General features: G+C 39.3%; 9 protein-coding genes across 9 annotated transcripts; 5 read left to right on the top strand and 4 right to left on the bottom strand.

Annotated features, from left to right (window-relative positions):
* Positions 1 to 280: 280 nt before the first annotated feature.
* Positions 281 to 1158, top strand: MONOS_12360 (uncharacterized protein; the record flags this gene model as incomplete). The annotated part of the gene is made up of 2 exons (XM_067864975.1): positions 281 to 304; positions 559 to 1158. 2 exons carry the CDS (start codon positions 281 to 283, stop codon positions 1156 to 1158), a joined length of 624 nt encoding a protein of 207 aa, XP_067726198.1.
* Positions 1159 to 2082: 924 nt separating this feature from the next.
* Positions 2083 to 2958, top strand: MONOS_12361 (uncharacterized protein; the record flags this gene model as incomplete). The annotated part of the gene is made up of 1 exon (XM_067864976.1): positions 2083 to 2958. One exon carries the CDS (start codon positions 2083 to 2085, stop codon positions 2956 to 2958), a length of 876 nt encoding a protein of 291 aa, XP_067726197.1.
* A 2484-nt stretch (positions 2959 to 5442) lies between these two features.
* MONOS_12362 (uncharacterized protein) lies at positions 5443 to 5679 on the top strand (the record flags this gene model as incomplete). Its single annotated transcript, XM_067864977.1, has 1 exon — positions 5443 to 5679. One exon carries the CDS (start codon positions 5443 to 5445, stop codon positions 5677 to 5679), a length of 237 nt encoding a protein of 78 aa, XP_067726196.1.
* Positions 5680 to 5906: 227 nt separating this feature from the next.
* Positions 5907 to 6167, top strand: MONOS_12363 (uncharacterized protein; the record flags this gene model as incomplete). Its single annotated transcript, XM_067864978.1, has 1 exon — positions 5907 to 6167. One exon carries the CDS (start codon positions 5907 to 5909, stop codon positions 6165 to 6167), a length of 261 nt encoding a protein of 86 aa, XP_067726195.1.
* Positions 6168 to 7579: 1412 nt separating this feature from the next.
* MONOS_12364 (uncharacterized protein) lies at positions 7580 to 9661 on the bottom strand (the record flags this gene model as incomplete). Its single annotated transcript, XM_067864979.1, has 2 exons — positions 7580 to 8088; positions 8503 to 9661. The coding sequence occupies 2 exons, from the start codon at positions 9659 to 9661 to the stop codon at positions 7580 to 7582; spliced, it is 1668 nt and encodes a 555-aa protein (XP_067726194.1).
* A 57-nt stretch (positions 9662 to 9718) lies between these two features.
* MONOS_12365 (uncharacterized protein) lies at positions 9719 to 10345 on the bottom strand (the record flags this gene model as incomplete). Its single annotated transcript, XM_067864980.1, has 1 exon — positions 9719 to 10345. The coding sequence occupies one exon, from the start codon at positions 10343 to 10345 to the stop codon at positions 9719 to 9721; it is 627 nt and encodes a 208-aa protein (XP_067726193.1).
* A 2336-nt stretch (positions 10346 to 12681) lies between these two features.
* On the bottom strand, positions 12682 to 13728 carry MONOS_12366 (uncharacterized protein; the record flags this gene model as incomplete). Its single annotated transcript, XM_067864981.1, has 1 exon — positions 12682 to 13728. One exon carries the CDS (start codon positions 13726 to 13728, stop codon positions 12682 to 12684), a length of 1047 nt encoding a protein of 348 aa, XP_067726192.1.
* An 862-nt stretch (positions 13729 to 14590) lies between these two features.
* On the bottom strand, positions 14591 to 15502 carry MONOS_12367 (uncharacterized protein; the record flags this gene model as incomplete). Its single annotated transcript, XM_067864982.1, has 1 exon — positions 14591 to 15502. The coding sequence occupies one exon, from the start codon at positions 15500 to 15502 to the stop codon at positions 15071 to 15073; it is 432 nt and encodes a 143-aa protein (XP_067726191.1). The 3' UTR covers positions 14591 to 15070.
* A 583-nt stretch (positions 15503 to 16085) lies between these two features.
* On the top strand, positions 16086 to 16889 carry MONOS_17657 (uncharacterized protein; the record flags this gene model as incomplete). The annotated part of the gene is made up of 1 exon (XM_067870597.1): positions 16086 to 16889. One exon carries the CDS (start codon positions 16086 to 16088, stop codon positions 16887 to 16889), a length of 804 nt encoding a protein of 267 aa, XP_067726190.1.
* Between the last annotated feature and the right edge of the window lie 3017 nt (positions 16890 to 19906).

The raw sequence follows: 19906 nt of genomic DNA, 5'->3' as shown, positions 1-19906 counted from the left end.
AATAATTTTCAAATCCTTTTGATATCTTTTTTCCATTCCAGCCAACATTATTTTATATGTTGAACGTTATTCTCAGAGACAATCCATATCAAGCAGCATTTTTGCTAATTATCTGGTTTCTTCTTTTTCTCCTTCAATATTTTCTTTGACGAGATTTTTTAAACTTAGCTGATGGAAAGAAGGCCTTCTTTGTATTTGAGAATTTGTTGTTTGAATAGCCAACAAATTCTTGTGTTGCAACACACAATGAAACTACTTTCTGTTGCCGCTGTTGGCTGTAATGAAATTGGAATCTGCTCATTTTGTCTGTATTTTCTTCAGATGATTCTTGCTCGCCTTTGTCGCCCAGCTCGTCCAAAGAGAACAATTGAACTCATTTCATTCCAATTTTCTCTCAAATGCCCCTTCTTCTTTCGTTCTTTCTTCATATCTTCTGTTGAAAGAATTTTATTTTCGAAAACAGTCATTGTGTTGAAATCTGATCATTCAGCATTAACTTCATAATCGCCTTCTTCTTCTTCTTCTTCTGTTCAGTCATCTCCTTAACCGGTCATTCAGATCGCACAAGTTTCGCCTTCTTCTCTTTCGTCAAATCATCTTTCACTTTCTCCTTCACCTTCACAACCACGTCCTTCTTCAACATCATCTGATTCAACAGCATCCTCTTTTTCTTCTTCTTCTTTGAACAGTTCAACTCTTCCAATTGATTCAACTGCCTCTTTGCCTTCCACTCCTGTTGCTTCATCTGAATCGTCTGCTCACGATTCATTCAGCTGCCCTTCTGCAAAAGATTCTTCTCCTTCTCTTCCTGTCAATATTCTATCACCTTCTTCTTCTTTTTCTTCTCTTCCTTCTTCTCTCTATCAAACATCCAACTTCTCTTTATTTACCTCACCTCGCTCTCCTCTTGCTGTTTGCTTTGGATCTTTAGCCTCTTCTCCTCAACCTTCCACCAATACACTCGAATTTCCTTCTTCTTCTTCTTCTTCTTCTTCTTCTTCTTCTTCCTTCCTTCCTTCCTTCCTTTTTCTTCCTTTTCTTCTTCTTCGTTGTCTTCTTCTACTTCCTCTTAACTGTAAATTTTCCGATGGCGTTGGATCAGTCCATGGACATTCTGATGCATTTATTCCATTCAATTCTTCAGTGCATATAAACTGAACAAAAAATAAATCATTCTCATTTCTTCGCCTCAATATATCAATCGTTGAATGAATAATATCTTTATTCATTATATTGGAAATAAAAAGCCATCAAGATGAATTCATTTCATTCTATTTCTTCTTCTTCAACGCCTTCTTCGATGATCAACAAAAATATTTATATTTCCACTTCATTCAACTCCAGCCAAATTCAACGTCATGCCTCGTCTTTCATTTCTATCCAGAAGCACAAAACGAATATTTATTCTATAACAGAATATCAGCTGAAAATATGAGCCAACGAGAAGAAAGTTACTATTTGTGGAGAATAGCCGATTAGCATGGTAAAATAAAAAAGGAGTACGATTTTGCCTTTTTTATTTGGAAGCTGAAAGAGGCGCAGATAAAAAAGAAAGAGTATTAGAGCAATTCTTTTATGAAATGAATGAGTTCAAAAATAGTGTTCGGCAGGTTACACAACGTCACACGCCTTCAACATGTCGGAGAAGGTGAAACGATGAGGGAACCTTATTTATTTGAAAAGGCATATTTAATGGATAATTCTATGAAACAACAGAATTTACAGAAGATATATGGTGATTAATCAATCAAATGCACATGTGAGATGTTTTCTTCTATTTTGTGTGCCTTCTCTTCAAATATCTTCGACTTTGTCTTCATTTACACATAAATTCACCGACAAGCCAGCTCATGAAATGATTTCTGCCTTATGATCTGCACCTTCTTCAGAAGCCCCATCGCATTGTGTGTGCTCTTGTAGGGAGTCTTTTCCAACTCGCAATTCACTTCCTTGATACCAAGTATTCTTTCCACGTATTCATTGTCAGCTGTATGCCCGTTGAGAAATATAAACAAATCGACATTCCAATCACCGAATGCTTCTGTTCTGTCATGTCCAACAGCCGAATTGTCTTTCTGAGTGATGCTTCTCATGAAGGCGAACAAGGGTTCCTTCACAGAAGCGACAAATGATTCACACACAAAATACACATCTCTTCCGACACTGGCCTTGTTTCCTGAAAACACGATATTGGTGATGGAAAAGGTTGTGGATGACACTTGCGAATCATCCTTGTACTCGATCATGAGAGCACCGCCTCTTCCTCCAGAACTTGTATCCTCGCTCACAGAGCAGCTGGAGAAGGTGGAATCACTCACAGAAAATGTGTTTGCAGAGGCAGATGAGGCGAATGAGATGCACCCGCCATTGGTGGCAGTCTGTTGGCTGAACTGTTCTGAGTTGATGTTGGTGATGGTGCAGTTGGCGAGGGAGAGGGAGAGGGTAGGGGAGGTGGCAGAGGAGAGGACACAGCTGGTGGGGGTGGCAGTGGAGGTGATGTGGGTGATGTTGGAGGAGTTGAGAGTGAGGGGAGCGGAGAGAGAGGTGAGGTGGAAGATGCTTTGGCTGTTGAGGGTGAGACTGGTGATTGCTGTGTGGTTGAGGGCGAGGGAGCCAGCAGTGAGGAAGAAGAGGGGAGATTTTATTGTTATGGAGGTTGTTCCGGTGATTGTGGTTGTGTTGAGGTTGAGGGAAGGGGAGTCGTTGGAGAGGTGGAAGAGGATGGGGGTGATTTGGTTAGAGGAGTTGTGGGCGATGGTGAGGGCAGAGACTGTGAGGGAGCCCTGGGTCTGTTGGAAGAGGGCAGACGAGGCAGATGGATCTGGTGAAGAAGAAGATGTTGATATTGATGAAAATGAAGAAGAAGCTGGTTGGGGAATGCCACTGGAGGCGATGGTGGTGGCAGTTGTGCCATTGCCAGTGATTTTTATATCAGACGCGATGAAGGTTAGAGTTTGATTGGGGACAAATGTTGAGCTGAGGAGAGTAAGAGACGCATCTTGAAGGAGGGAAATGAAGCCGTTGAGGGCATACTCCGCTGTGGTACATGGGGTTTGTTGAGTTCTATCACAGACTTCAGAATCAGATCTATTGTTGGTAGCAAAATTGATATAAGATATCATAACGAAAAATGGACGTCCATTTTGTTTTGCAGCAGCTTGACAACTAATGACAGGTTTAAGAATGAAATAAGTTATTTACATGTTAAAGAAAAGGCTGAATATCTGTATAAGCAGAACAAATCGGAAAGACAGGACTGCGTTGCAAAACCTCTAACTCTAGTTTGGTATTTCTTTCTTTCCGAGTTATTTTAATTTTGAACTGAAACAACTTTTTATTTGTTATTTTTATTTGTAGTGAAAGTGATGAAAAACTGGAAGGCAAAAAACTTAAAATAGAAACAAGAATTCGGAAAACTGAACAAAAAAAGTGCAAATCGCTAAGTAGTTATTCTTTGTTGCCTTCTGCTTCTTTATTGATCTCGTCATTTGCAATTTTCCGTTGTTTTGAATTCTCCATATGTATTTCTTCATCGTGCATTGATTTTCGTTTTCTTTTCATTTTCTCTCTGAACATTAACTTTGATTAGCGCCTTTTTTCTGTTTGCTTTTCCACTTCATCTTGATTAAAAATAAGTCATTGCTTCTCAAACTTCCCATCATCTTCTGTGAGATAGTTCGACTGAATATTGTGATTTGTGAGCCGTACAGCAATTTCTTCATAAAAATTCGCATCATCCAGCCCGTGACGATATTTGTTCACACATTGTTTCCACAGCCGTTTCATCCTGTCAAAAAACCATTCTACTGGAATTCGTTATTTTGCAGGTCTCGCATTTAATTCCTTTTCTACTTGGCTTTGGTATTTTTTATCGGAGTTATGACAAAAAAACCTTCCACAACCCCCAGATATCCTCAATTCGTCATTATTTTTCATCGAGTAACACATTCATTCAGGCCATTCTTTTGTCTATTCATTAAGTTGCTGCTTGCTTGACTGGAGTTAACAGAAGTCTTTCATGAATTCAAAGAAGAAACTGTTTCTGAAAACGACGATGATGTTTGTGAATATAGTATTCCACTAGTGCAATTTTCATGTTGAATGTCTGCATTTCTAAATTGGGAGCTTCAACAATCAGTTTTTGTGTTTCAATATGAAAAATAAATTCACAAATTAAAAAAATAAAAATAATGTTTTGTTTTTCGTTCACAAAAAATGATGCATACATAATAAAAGGATCAACGAACGTTAAATAACTCATCTTTAATAAAAATTTATCAGTCTAATAAATTGAAACACAAGTGTCTCAAAGTACACATAAATCGTGTTTCCTTTTAAATATAAAATCTTTGTCTGAAAGAATGTGTTTTTTCCGTAACAAGTGTAATTTATCCGTAACAAGTCTTGATTTTTCGTAACAACTAAGCATTTTGCTAAATACAGATAGTTGCCGTAAAATATCTATTAATTTTCGAAATTGAAATACTTTTTTTTTTCGAATTAAAATTATATATGGTAAACATCTGCGTCACATGCCTTCTGATGTGAACATTTTTTGAGTGACGTGACGTGACCGGAAAAAATTAAATTCAATTATTTTTTTAAAATTTTCTTTTTCATCAAAAAAGAAAAAGCATTCAAAAATTGAATTTTTTTAACAATTGATTTTTTGCTTCATTGGAATTTATAATAATTATTATTGAAAAATTTTCAATAAATAATTTTCTATTATTTTAGAAACTATGGGTTGTGTCGTGATCAATTTTTTAAAGTATAAATACCACGGCACTAATGTCACTGTCTGTCACTGACGTAATTCAAGTCAATAAGGCATTTTTTCAAATGTTTGTGTTTTTTCATATGTTAAATATTCTTTTATTTAGTTTTCAAATTCACAAAGTCATCCAATTGATGTTTGAAAAATATATTTTATTTTTTTCTTAATTTTTCTTATATTTTTTTCATTCATTCAAATTATTAGAGCTTGTTTTTCACAAAAAGCTGTTACAAACATATGAAATGCTAGTTAAAACATAAACAGTTGTTGGAGATAAGAGTCTAAGTGCAAGAAGCGGATGTTTGTTCGGTTGAAGGTGGAGTTTTCATCTTCTTTGGCTGGGATCAGGACAAGCGGTAAGCGTGCAAGGCGCTGGCATTTGCTGCGGAGCATCTGGACAACGATGTGGAGAAGACGTATCTAACGGTGCTGTGTCCTCTGATATTTACGATTGGGAGCTGGATGCCGGGAAAGCAAAAGAAGCTATTATTGGTGGCTGAGGAGTGTGCTTTGATTGGGACAGAGCAGAGCAAGAGCGAGTCGGTTTCGATTAGGTGGTGAGAGTGCGTGTGTAGAGGAAGAGTGTGGGGGAAACCGATGTTTTCAGTCTGACCGTACAGAGCTGTCGGATAGATCAGTGGTGGGAATATACAGCTTGAGTTCTTATGGAGGGAGCTGCGCTGTGCTGTTTTTCCTTCCTAATACCTGTGTGTGGAGAAAATAGCGGAGAGTGGATTGTGACACATCGTTTCGATCAGGCAAGGTGGATCACAGAGAGTCAGGGAAACAGGAGGATAGTGCATGATGTGATAGGAAAGAGCGAAGCAGAAAAGGAGGTGGTGAAGCGGGCTGGAGGAAAAGGTGAAGAAGGGAAGGCAGAGGAGGAGAAAGAGGAAGAATGAAAGTTTCATGAGGCATCAGCGATTATGCTGGAGGGGAAAGTGGAAGGTGCAGGCAGGAGGTTGAGTCTGCATGAGTGGTGTGGGTTGCCTATCATCCTGTTTATTGGGATGAGTGGCGCGTGGATGGTGGTGGTTGTGTGGTGCTATGAACAGCTACTGCATCTGGTGGAGTCGGGGAAGAAGTACTGGGGCAGAACCGAGAAAAATAGGAGTCTGTGTTTTTGTGGATGCTGCTGGATGGGGCAGAGGAGGCAGAGGGAAGGTTGCTGCTGAGTGCTCTAGCGCAGAACAAGGAGGCAGCAGCGACAGGGCGGAAGAGCAAAGCTAAGAGAGAACGTGCTGAAAGCAGAGATGGAAAAGAAAGTGGTAATGAAGCTAAGGAGATTCACGAATGCAATGAAAGAAAAATGGAAAAACGGAGAAAAGGTGAGGAAATTAATCAAAGCAATGAGAAAGAAGGAAGTGATGGAGGAAGAGAAAAGGGATAGGCAGAAATGTCTGAAGAGAGAGGAGAAAGAGATGGAGGGGGGAGGAGAGCAGAAGGGAAAGGAAAAGTGGAAGATAAAGTGGAAGGAGAGGAAGAAGCAGAGTGAGAATTGTTAAGAAATCTGCTGTGTCTGTGATTTTTTTATATATTCATGAAAAAGAGTTTTTATTCATTCTCTTGGATAACAATTTTTTTGTAGATTATTATTTTCTTTGTAACATATCAAATGAATTTTTTTCGTTAAATAATACTATTGTTAATAAAAAAGAACAAATTAGGTTTTGTTAATATTATTAAAAAACAATATTGAAATCATGGAAATCGAATCAAATTTAGAAAAAACTTGTTAAACACAAAAAAACACTCAAATTTTTCTATTTTAAGAAAATGAATTATAATAATTATTTGAAACAAAATAATATTCTTCTAGAACATTAACAAATAAATGGAAGAAACTTGTTGAATATACGAAGTGTACGATGTGACTTTTCTAAAAGAGGAAAAGAGGATTAAAATGAAGAAATATTTAATTAAGGTTAACTGAATGTTATTGATATTTTTTATATATTTTCGGAAAGAACAATCAATCTACGACACTTCTCTTTTATGGGAGTTAGAGCGCCTTATTAAGGGCTCCGTCGTTCACAAAACAAAAATGGATGAAGTGAAATAATTTTTAAGTTAAAAGAAAATTTATTGTGCAGAAAACCAAAGCGCACTGAGGCGTTATAGAGTTTATAATGTGAATGATATGTTGTGCTTAATATGAGGCTGTGTTAATGTGGTGTCTGTTGCGATGGATTGTCACCCTTGTGTGTAAGCGTGTGAACCTAGAATTGGAGAGGCTTTGGCTTCACGTTTGGCTTCGGCTTCGGCTTCGGCTAATGCTTTGACACTGGTCATAGGCCATGTTCCATGCTCATTATCCTGCAAATGTGATTGTGTTGTCTTGCTTGTTCCACGAATGTTCCTCTATATTTTTACACCTGCTCCTTCTTTATGTTGAGTGGTGGGAAGAGCAAAGCTCTGGGTGGGCAAGAGAGGTGTCGTAGATTGATTGTTCTTCCCGAATTAAAGTGCAAAGCACCTTAATTCTTAAGAACAATCGTGATCTACGACACCTCTCTTTTATGGGAGTCTTAGTAATTGGGCTTTCCAGTTGTCTAGTCGAATTCTCCGTCCGGAACACTTGATCTTCCAAATGCTGATTATATCCCTTATACCTTCAGCTTGGATGTTTGCCCTTTACTGATCGTCAGGTTCTTCTATCTTTGATGGGTGAGTTATCTGGGTGTCTTGTCTTGTGGACTGAATGACGGGAGGTAAACCGAATCTGTTGACATCAGTTGGCAGGTCGGATGTGACATTTGAGTCCGTTTTCTCAAGTTGTTGGCTTTTCTAACACGAGGTTTGCTATTGGAGTATCGGAGATTGTGTGCTTGATGCTGAAATAAGCTTGTCAGCCATTTGATGGGATAAGTCTGCAGAGAGGTAGAATCTAGAGGGAGTGTGTGCAGTTGGTGATAGTCTAGCGTATTTTGCAACCAGAGCTTCCGGTACCTTGTTGAGCATCAGCGTTGAAATAGCAGCGTGCTTAATGGTATATGGGCGGTAATGTTTGGGAACTCCTATCCAAGTCATTCCTATTCTAGCTAGCTTCCTAATACCCTCCACTGTCAGCGGGGTGAATTTCATTGTGTTCAAGAGAAATGTGTCACATTCAGGGTGTCTCTGTTTTATGAATTCCCATAGGTACAAAAAGGTTCTTGCTGGGCAAATCTTTGCATTTGACTCGTCTAAGAAAGGTACTGTAATGAATGAAGGTGAATTTGTCGTCTTGAGCTTCGTTTGGAGATGCACTGCACTTGAATCTACAATCGATGCCATCATTGAGAGCTGTGCTAGTTTACGAAACCTGCAGGCTGTGAATATCATAATTAGCAAAATGCTTTTTATGGTTAGTTCGAGGAACGACAACTTCTCATTTGGTTAGTCCTGAAAATAATATCGAAAAGCGAGGTCTGGCCTCCACATCTCAGTGTGAGGTTTTCTGTGCAGTTGGCTTCTGGAGAACGACCTAAACAGCACATGAAAGAGAGAGTTTCCTCCTATCTCCTTACCACAGACCACCTTTGAAAAGAGGGAAATAGCCGAACGCGTGGCTGCGAGACAAGCATATGAAAAACCTCGGTCCCTCAGGTCTGTAAAACAGTCCGCGCAGTTCTTTATCCAGTTGTCAAACTTCTTGAGGAACTGTCGCAGTTTCAATCTCCTCCATGCTCTGCTGAAGTGTTTGAATCCGAAGCAATACGACCTCCATGTTGTTTGAGCCACACTGTTCCTTGAGGCACCTTGGATCCTCACTGTTACTCCACATTGTCTCATGCTCTGTTTCAACCATATTTCGCCTTCATCTGCTACCAGGTTAGCTGCGCTGCCATGTATCCTCCCAGTGGTAGAGATGCTCCCGTCCTTCTTAGACCTTCTCCTGGCATCAGGACCTCCTTTGCGTCCTTCCATACAACTCGATGAGTCTCCATCTCTTCTAACAATTGACTCCACACTTGATTTTTCCAGGCTGGTAGAAGAAGAACCACTTTCGCTCTTTCCGTCTGGGTTTTTTTCAGACAAGGCATTATGAGGGGCACAGGGGGATGTGTCAAGATGACTCCTTCTCTCCAGTCTGCGGCCTAACCGTCCGTGCACCAGGGGCTTCCTGGCCCATACCATATCGGTCTTTTCATGTTTCATATGTTTGCGAATGCGTCCACATCTGGGACGGCTCCCAGAACTGCTTCTGCTTCGCGAAGATTTTGAGTCCGAATCTCGTAGTCTCCTGCGATTGCAAGTCTTGACAGCGAGTCTGCTATCACTTTCTTTTCTCCCGGAATGTGAATGGACTTCAATGTCACCTCCATCGCTTGACATACATATTGAATCTTTCTCAGCAGAGAGATCAAGTTCGGTCCTGCTCCCCACCTGTTGATATTGAAAACTACTGAGGTATTGTCCGAACGGAGGAGCAGGTTGTGGATTTTGTTGCGCTCCAGGCTGGAAGAATAATTGTTGAGCGCAAGGAGAACAGCCAAAAGCTCTCTGTAATTCGAAGTCTGTTCCCTGCATGTTGGGCTGAGAAGATTGTGGAAATGTTGCACATTCCCCGCAATATTCAAGGTTGCTCCCACTGCAAACGGAGATGCGTCCGTTGTAAGAACAGCTTCCGGGCTGGCAAAGTCCACAAGCTTCCTGCTGAACCGCGTATTCAGCCTCTGCCACGATAGCTCCAATTGCCTCCTCAGACTGCCGTTGAGGCGCACCTCCCCATTCCAACCCGATTCTCTCACGCCTTTGTTGAGAACCGCATACCATCGGTTCATGAACAAGCTTGCGTCTCTCAACACGAAGCGCGTAGCGCTGAGTAGCCCTATGAAGGATGCTAAACCCCGCACCTTCACAGTCCTGCTGCGCTTCACCCACTTCATCCATTTCCCACATTGTTGCCTCAGCTCCCTGCGTCGTTGATCTTCCAACCTGACATTCATTTGGTTGCTGTCACATCTCCATCCCAGATAATTGAAGTGTCTTTTTGGTTGTAGCTCGCTTTTCTCCATATTTACCAACAAGCCTAGCTGCCACAACCATTCTACAATCTCCTTCGTTGCTGCTCTTAGTTAATTCCTGTCCTGATGAAGAAGAAGAATATCGTCCAAATAGGTTACACATCTCACGCTCCACCGTTTCCTCACCTGTAACATTACTTTGCGCATCAACTTGGTAAAGACCCTGGGGGTGTCCTTGTATCCAAACGGCATTCCCCTGAAACCGAAGAAATCTCCTCTGAACTGGAAAGCCAAGAAAGGTGTAAACTCTCTGTGTACCTGTATGAGGAAATATGCTTGAGAGAGGTCCAAAGAGGTCGCCCAGTCTTCCTTTTGCAGCAGTTTCTCCACCGTGCGATGATCGTCCATTTTGAAGTGAACATCCTTCAGCGCGGAGTTCAGAGGTCTGCAGTGTAGGATCTGTCTGAATTTCCCGTTTTTCTTCAAAATAAAGAAAATGTTGTTTTGGCAACCAACTTGGTCCGCGGTCAGCTTGGTCAACACTTCCGTCCTCAACCCCTCTTGTATCCACTCTGCACAGGCTTGCTCCTCTTTCTTCCCTCCGATAAAGCCTCTGCATCGTCCAATCTCCTTCTCTAGTTTTTCTCTCACACCCTTTCCTTTCCAAATCGGTCGAATACCCTCCGCAATCACTTCTCCCTCTCCAATTTTCTCCCACTCTCGTGCGAAGGTCTGGGTGCGGCCTCCTACTTTCTCCGAAAAAACAAGTCTTTTGGAGTTAAATGCTCTCGAGGTGTGCGCTCTAACGACTGGCTTTATTCGAAGAGTGTGTAATAGCCTCTTGTTTCTTCTGCATCAGCGGTGCAATCCTCTCAAGTTGTTCTCTGTTGAGCAATGGATCTTCTTTTTCTTCCTGTAATAACCTAGCCGCAGCAAAACCAAGTTTTGCAATTATCCTCATATGTCTAGCCTCTTGGAGCGCTGCAATTAAGAAGGTTAACGCGTCGCTTAAATAAGGTTTATCCTCCTGCTTCGCATTATGAGTTGCCAACACAATTGCCTTCAACGCTGGGAGCAACCGAGACTCCACTTTCCAGGCTCCCTCATCAAGTGCATCGGAGCACCAGCTTCTTGATCGGGAGTGAGCGTGGGTTTAAGATGGAATAAATGGGGGAACCGAGAGCAACTCATATTCAACTGTTGACTGATAAATATCACTGGCGTTAATTGGAAAGTTGAACACTGAGTTAGAGGTCTGATCTCCGAATAGCAATTTGCAGGCTTTATCCAAGGTCCGTGTAGGAGCAGAATCTGGCGTCATTGCAATGTGGGTGATTTTTTTTGACATCATAAAAAAAAGATCAAAAATCGAAAAAATAATATATATTGTGGTATTCTTTGATCAAATAATCAAATTGATTTTTTTTTGGGCATTAAGCATGTATTGATGAATAAATTATTTATTTTATTTATTTATACTAAACCTTTGCGACATACCGACAATTTTTCATATCTTCGACATCTCGACAGACATACAAACATTCGAAATATTTTCAAAACTCATAATATTTATTTTCTTACTTTTTTTAGAAATTATAGCCAATTCATAATGTTTTTATAATTATTATAATTAACTTTATATACACAAATATGATTTTTTTGATAAATAAAATTTGATGTAAATTAAGGTTTAACAACAGATCGGACTCAATGGGATTTTTTCTTGACGTAGATCGTTGTGTCGTATAAGATCAATAAGTCTATTATGGAAAAAACTCAGCTGAACAAAAACAACAATTACATCAGCTCTATTTAATGTTAAGAACAATCTCATCTTTATGCAGAAATTTTCTTTAGCGAGCATAATAAATATCATGAAAATTATCATTTTCATTACGCAAATATCTTCGGATTTTGATTTCAGAATACTCTTTTGGCGAATATGATGATTATTTATCGTTTAAAGAAAATAATCGCGAAGAAACTTGTGAGAAATTTTTTTATTAAATTCTTGATTTAAAGAAGTTGTCCAGGAATCAGAAAATGTCGAATTCGATGAAACATGTTTGACTCAACTCTGCATCTATTTCATTAATTTTTTTTATCCAATTCTATTTGTTGACCAATCTTCTTATCAAAGCAAAACATGCAACTTGCGGAGAATGAAATTTGATGGTTTCAAAATTGATTAAACGGAAAAATTGACGTGTCGAATAATTGGGTTTCGCAGGATAGAAAAAAGTGGAACATTCGAAAATAATAATTATTACAAATGGATTTGTTCACGCGCATTAGAAGCGGATTTGAAAAAATGTGGAAAAAATTGAACGCAATCTCACAGATCAATTGTAGTCTGAATGTATCGCCTTCCTCACATTTTTTCTTATTGATTACAAGCCTTCAATTGTTCAAGACAATCCCAATGTTTGCAATTTTGAAATAAGAAAATGCGGAACGGTTCCTGATACTCATGCAAATTTCTTCTTTCACACTTCAAGCGAATAATTGCAGAAAGAAGATATTCATCAACATCGTGAACATCAAATGCGATGTTAATTGTGAAAAAAAAGGATTTTCATTGAGTTTCTGATCGATATCATTTTTTTCATATCAATAGTCTTATTTCAGGTTCAAATTTTTTTCTTATTTCACGAAAAGTTACAAATAACAAATCTAAAAAAATTCTCTTTGGATATTTTGTGAGTTTGATGAAAGAAAAAACCAGTAACATAAAATAAATGATATCAATAAAAGATAGGAAGATCAATAAATGAGAAAAGAACACGATAAACAGCTGTTGGAACGAAAAAAAAAACATTTATCATATGCTTTGTTCATCGTAAGCTGCATTTATTCCAGTAAGGTCTCTTCCAATATATTCACTCACATATCCTCAACTTTCTGCTTCATCGTTGATTATGTTTGAGTCCATGAAGATTACTGCAAGTTCGTAAATCATTGGATATGATTTCTCTTCACTTCAGCATGTCTGGACTCTGACCATTCGAAAAAAAAGGAAACCAAAACAAGACGACTGAGTGAAAACCTACTCTCGTACGTTTTATCCATTCTTCCTCCATTCACAATCTTCTGCCCAGCCACTTCCACCTCATACTCTCCAAACGGAATATTCAGTGTCAAGCACTCCCACAACATCATCCCTATCGAAAACACCACTGACTTCTTCGTTGCTCCCATCTTCTTGTTCACCTGCAGCTCTGGTGCCTTCCACCTCAAACACTCTTTTTTGAAGTCATCCTCATCTTCAAAGGCAGATGAGGGAAGGGAGTCACTATCATCACTTGCAGATGTCACAATGGTCGATGATGAGATGGATGATGAATCTGAACTATCATCAGATGAGAAGTCAGAGTGCATCACAATGCAGATCACCATGTGTTCTGAAAACAACACAATGTGAGGGCTCAGAGTGGAAAGAGAAGATAATCCATTTTCCATCTCATCAAAAGAGTGGAGAGCAAGATTGGCCACCCAGAACATGATCTGAGCAGCTGTTTGCTCCCTCTCCTGCAGAGTGCCAATCGCCATTTCTTTCTTCTCATTTCTTCCATGAAGCAACATGAAAAGAGAATCCCTCAAATCCACAATCAACTTTTCGTGTGGTGAGGAGCATGCCATCGCATCCACCAGATTCGACATCGATGAGGTGGTTGGACAAAGACTTTCTGTTCTGACAAATGTTGAGTCTGAATCAGTTGTTGAAGTGGATGAAATGGATGGTGATGGTGATCTCTTTCTTGTTTCCTCCTCATCTTCTTCTTTCTCATCAACCTTCTCCAGCATCCATTCATGGATCTTGTCTGAATCTCTTCCCAGAATATATTCAGTGGAGCCACTCTCACTCAGCAAATGCTCAGATGACTCTGAGTGTCCCAAACTTTTCTCATATATTCTCTTCATTGTCCTATCCTTGTTCTTCTTCAAGGCCTCCCTATAAACTTTCCTTCGCTGAGACTTAGGCGATGTTTGCTTTTCAGTCATCTCCAACGCACGCTGATCTTTCTTTAATCAACTACTCGAAATGAATTTTTGTTTCTTTGCTACTTTTTTGATATTTAAATAAATCGAAGAATCGATATAATAGTGAAAAGTTAATTGAAAAACAATATATAATTCACAAAACTCTCAAACATTTGAAACCTTTATTATTCTTTGAAAATGTGAACATTTATTCAGTCATCAGCTTTAAATTTCTTTTATTTCAAAAAATTAATGAACGTCTATGTAAAACAACAAAATGAAAGAACATCAATACAAATAAAAATCACAGACATTTTTACAAACCTTTTTCATTTTAATTTGCATTATGATAATGTTCGATCAGCCATCACACATGAAATTCTCAAATGATGAATATTCTCAAACTTGTATAAATGATTATTCATTGAAAAACGTTAAATTGAAATAATTGAAAGAAAAATTAATATCATTTTAGATAATGAAAGAAAACTCGTGATAATAAAATAACATACATTCCTCATCATATTTATGTGATAAATGTTCATGGAATACGAAGTTCACAATATTCATTATTTAATGATTCATCAGTTAAACTGTAAACAATTTTGATAATACCCATAGCAATGTGAAATTTTTTGTATAATTATGGATAAGAAGATCATTGAAGAATTATGAATATTCATTATGTTAAAAATATTCTGCAATTTATTTATTCATTTTTGTTAAATCGAATTGAGCAACACAGGAATGCATTCACATGACATTAAAAAAAAAAAAAAAAAAAAAAAAAAATACTTCGACACAAGTTCTTTTTTTCGACCGACACGAACATCTCAGATTTATTATGTCTCAAAGGTTTAATTTATACAAAAAATACATACCTTATTAATGTCTTTGTTGAAAATGGATTTTTTTGATCAAGTTAAATAAAAATTAACAAAAACAAATAACTAAAACTTCAGAAAAAAAATAGAAGTTTCAAGACTAACTTTGCAATACTCATAATTGGGAAAAGAAAGCAAAATACATTGAAAAAGTTTTAAATTTGAATAAAAAAATTTTTTTGACTTTTAAAAAATGACAATAGTTTATCACCTTTAATTTCTTTGGCTTTAACATCACAAAATCATCATTCCAGTCTAGTGATTGAGTAACTGGATGGAATTGTGGAAAAGTTAATATTTCCAAGAACAACTGAATAAAATTCTTCTATTTCTCTCTCTTCTCCTGATCTTATAACTTATAGACTTCTCTCTCCATCCCCTTAGTTCTTCATCCAAAATACTCCATTATTGTTTCTTTAACATTCTCATTCTACATATTCACTCCATCGCTCCTTAATACACAAAGGAATTCATTCCACTCATCCTGCACTTCCTCTTCTTTCTTCTTTTATTTCTTCATTAATTGCAAACTCCCCTGCCCTCTCCCTCTCCCTCTCCCTCTCCCTCTCCAACTGCACCATGACCAGCATCAACTCAGCTCCACAAAACCAACAAACTGCCACTAATGGCGGGTGCATCTCATTCGCCTCATCTGCCCCTGCCAACTCGCTTTCAGTGAGTGACTCCACCTTCTCCAGCTGCTGTGTGAGCGAGGATACAAGTTTTGGAGGAAGAGGCGGTGCTCTCATGATCGAGTTCAATGAAGGCTCACAAGTGTCATCCACAACCTTTTCCATCACGAATATCGTGTTTTCAGGAAACAAGGCCAGTGTCGGAAGAGATGTGTATTTTGTGTGTGAATCATTTGTCGCTTCTGTGAAGGAACCCTTGTTCGCCTTCATGAGAAGCATCACTCAGAAAGACAACTCGGTTGTTGGACATGATTGAACAGAAACATTTGGCAACTGGAATGTCGATTTGTTTATATTCTTTGACGGTTACTTTGATGATTCAATTTATGTTGATGGAGCATCTGGTGTTGAGGAGGTGTATTGTGGGCGGGAGATGGCACCTTGTTTGAATGTGAATTACGGGATGGGGCGTTTGAAGAAGGTGCAATAAAAGGTTGCGAAGACGAAGATAAAGGAGAAGATAAAGTAAGCAGAAGACGAAGATGAAGATGCTGTTGCAGTAACAGATTTGTTTTTGTGTGTGCAATACGAAAAGAAATAATAAAAGTTGAAACATGCTATTTCTTATCTTTGAAACTCTTTCTTTCTCTCTCAATTTTTTCCTCTTCTTCCTCTTCTCTTTTGGAGAGCTCCTTATCTAGCTAAAGAAGAAATTTGCAGAAAGCGTTGAAGGCGGAAGGAGGCCGGGAAGGAGGAGAGAAAAAGAAGGATAAGAAGAAGAGAATGAGGAGGAAGAGAAGAAAATGATGCAACTTCCAATACCCACCTGATGCTAACAGCATCATCATAAAAAAACGAGACGATGGAGGGGGACTGGGAAATGAACGAAGCAAAAGAGAAGGAAGAAGACGAGGAAGAAGACGAGGAAGAAGACGAGGAAGAAGACGAGGAAGAAGACGAGGAAGAAGACGAGGAAGAAGACGAGGAAGAAGACGAGGAAGAAGACGAGGAAGAAGACGAGGAAGAAGACGAGGAAGAAGACGAGGAAGAAGACGAGGAAGAAGACGAGGAAGAAGACGAGGAAGAAGACGAGGAAGAAGACGAGGAAGAAGACGAGGAAGAAGACGAGGAAGAAGACGAGGAAGAAGACGAGGAAGAAGACGAGGAAGAAGACGAGGAAGAAGACGAGGAAGAAGACGAGGAAGAAGACGAGGAAGAAGACGAGGAAGAAGACGAGGAAGAAGACGAGGAAGAAGACGAGGAAGAAGACGAGGAAGAAGACGAGGAAGAAGACGAGGAAGAAGACGAGGAAGAAGACGAGGAAGAAGACGAGGAAGAAGACGAGGAAGAAGACGAGGAAGAAGACGAGGAAGAAGACGAGGAAGAAGACGAGGAAGAAGACGAGGAAGAAGACGAGGAAGAAGACGAGGAAGAAGACGAGGAAGAAGACGAGGAAGAAGACGAGGAAGAAGACGAGGAAGAAGACGAGGAAGAAGACGAGGAAGAAGACGAGGAAGAAGACGAGGAAGAAGACGAGGAAGAAGACGAGGAAGAAGACGAGGAAGAAGACGAGGAAGAAGAGGGGAGAAAAAGAAAACAAAACACTTTCTTTAACTCAGGCTCAAACCCTCCCCGCTGCTTCCTCTTCTATCTCTCTTCTCTGTAATTGAGTAAACCGCTTCTTGGTAACCCTTCCACTCAGATGAATTCGTTGACAACAGGCAGTCATGTGGATTTTCACTAAATATTTTACATCAAACATTTCATCCATACGTGTAAATAAGTCTTTTGTCTCTTCTGCAAAAGATTCAGATGTCTTGACCTTCTAGGAAGAAGACGAGGAAGATGAATAACACGATATGATTTCTCCATATATCACAAAATGAAAGAATTTGCATCTTCCATTCGCCTTTTTTTCTTCTGATGAAGTCACCTTCTCTCTCTCCATCTCTCACACAATCTTATCTCCAATTCATTAATGAATAGCTCCCACGGGAACAATATTTTCTTCTTAGCATCATCTAATTCTGTTGAAAGCGATAGAAGAAAAATGAGCAAAATACTCATTTCTCTGGTTGTTGTATTTTTGTTGAAATATTCCCGTGCTTGAAAAAAGGATGTTCATCTGTGACGCTACAGAAAACAACTGCAAGACAAGAACCTCAGGAAAACTGCTTATCATCCAACTTATACAGCCATTTTTGTTTCTATCTCCACAAGAAGAGAAAGAAGATCCACTTGAATAAATATTTGTTTCTGTCGATAACACGCACGAACGGGCAAATCACAAATGTAAAGAATACAAGCTCAGCGGCGGTGGTTCAAATTGAGTGAAAAGGAAGGAAGAGACAACTTTGTTGATTGGGGAGTGGGCTTCAGATGTGATAGTGATTGAATATGATGGGAAGAACAGAACATCCTGCACTATTATGTCGCTTCAACAGTAGGAGGACATCAATGAAGAAGAAGAACATTGCGATGAGTTGGTTGATGTTGGAGAGCTGGCAGACTGTGTTCAGTGTGAACATGTGGCAATTTTGGTTGTTGTTGTGTTGAAGTCCATGAAAAAGGTGGCAAAAGTGAGGATGTTAAAAGAATGAGAGCATTTGGAGGGAGCAGAAGAAAAAAATCGATACCAATTGGAGCTGTTGAGAGGTGGAGGAGAAGGAGTTCTGGAGGGTGATGGAGAAGAAATATATTCAGATGAAAATTGGAGGCGGAGGAGAAAGAAAGGTCTTTTGTGAGAAATATGAAAGGATGTTTGCTTTGGATGAAGGGAGCTTAATTGACTCAATCATGGAAGCATCAAAGCGGTTTGTGGATGACTGATCTGAGAAGGAAGAAGAAGAAGAAGGTTTTGATGATGCAGAGAAGAAATGTTTAGTGGTCTGTGAGAAGAGGAAGTCTCGTTTCATGTGGAATGAACAGTCAGCTGCAACACAGTGACAATAGAAGAAGCCAAATGCGCAGAAGAGGGTTCCCAGTTCAGTCTTTTTCATCAGCTTTGATTCCAATGCTGACACAAACGCTGGGAAGTTATCCTGGAAGAGATCCGCAGCCCATGCTTCGCGATCGAAACTGATTGAAAATAAGTGATTTAATGAGGGACGATTCATATGGATGAATATTAATTGATTGAATTAATTGAAATAAAAATATGAATAAGATTAATTTGAAAAACAAGAAATGGAATAAAAGCAAAATATTTAATAATAGAAAAATATAACAAACCTTATTAAATGAGGAATTGTGCCTTCATCGTGTCTCGCACAGAGTTTAATGGAGATTGTTTGTGTGAGTCACAACAGAGTGGAAAGATAAGGGGTTTCAATGATTTCTATGCAGAGGCAGTTCAGGCAGGCATTTCGATGCATGTTGTCAATGAGCACACTCACAAAATGACCAATGCGATCAACTAACAAATTCCTGTCAAGAATGTCTGTTTGCAAGAAAAAAAGAAAGTTCAAAGTCAAAAGTTTTGAAATTTAATAAGAATATGAAATAAAAATAAAAGTCAATAAAATTATAATAATAATATTTCTTTGTTTAATCAAAAGAAAATCAACACAAACATTTATTCCAATCTTCTCCATCACCAACATTGATCCACCTGGAATTCTGTTCTTTTCTCTCGTCGAGCTCTGAATATCCGCAGCCTTTGGCTCTCTTCGCTTTTTTAAAACACCCTATCTTTAAAAATCTAGTCAATTTTGTTTGTAATAAGCCAAGATTCACCAAAGATAAAAGTATTCTTTAACCAGTCTTCCAAAGATTTCAACACTTGGCGAGTAAAACTTCGCCTCTTCGACTGTTTCCTTGTCCTGTGACGTGAACTGAGTCTGCTTTTCATTCGCAATCCTATTTAACTATATGATAGACTTCTTCGCCTGCGTTTCTGCCCCGCTCTAATCAGACAGCAACAAATCCAACTCAGACTGGTAGATTCCATTGAAGCTTCCATTTCCCCTCTTCTCTGCTGCTTCCACCACATTCTTCAGTAACTGGTCTGCGTATTGTGACTCAAATACAACCACACAAAGCTTTCCAGACTCTCTTCTATTTTATCCTTCCAGGATGTGCGGAAAACAGTGCTGGTGAGTGAACTTCTCAAAGGGGTCCGTACCTAAAACGAGCTAGTCATTCGTCGTGCACTTCTCATCGACAATGAGTCTGTCGTCGTAAACAATCGAATTCTCATTCAGCTCATAGAACAGGTTCGTGACCATATCCCGTGCCTTACACAAAATATACAATGTGCGCTCAATATTCACAAACGGAATCTTCTTCGTCTGCTCCTACTCTTGCTGCTGCTGCCTCTGGAACAAATTCATAACGTGCTGATGGCTAAACGAAGGCTGAGTGGTCAGCAAAAGAGAAGATATATCGCAGTTAACATGCCGAGTGTTCATCGCATATTGTGTTTACAGAAGATGTTGACCTTCACCTCTCCCGCATTGGCGTCAGTGCCCTTCTGCATTCCAGCTTTCCTCTCTTCTCTCGATGCGATTTCTCAACCCCCTTCACCTGGCTCAGGCGCAGAAGTGGGACATCCCCGAACCCATCACTTCTTCCTGTCTGCTCTCTGCTCGTTCTCTCTGTCCAACGCCCTTGGCCTTCTCCTTCGCTCTTTCATCCATCTGATGCCACAAGTCCTATCTTCGGCTCCACACCCAATCCTCTTTC

This window comes from Monocercomonoides exilis (assembly GCF_001643675.1).
Source record: "Monocercomonoides exilis strain PA203 chromosome Unknown scaffold26-1319188, whole genome shotgun sequence".
Classification (NCBI taxonomy): domain Eukaryota; phylum Preaxostyla; order Oxymonadida; family Polymastigidae; genus Monocercomonoides; species Monocercomonoides exilis.
Note: the sequence above shows the minus strand (reverse complement) of the source record. Positions and strands in the feature narration are given on the sequence as shown.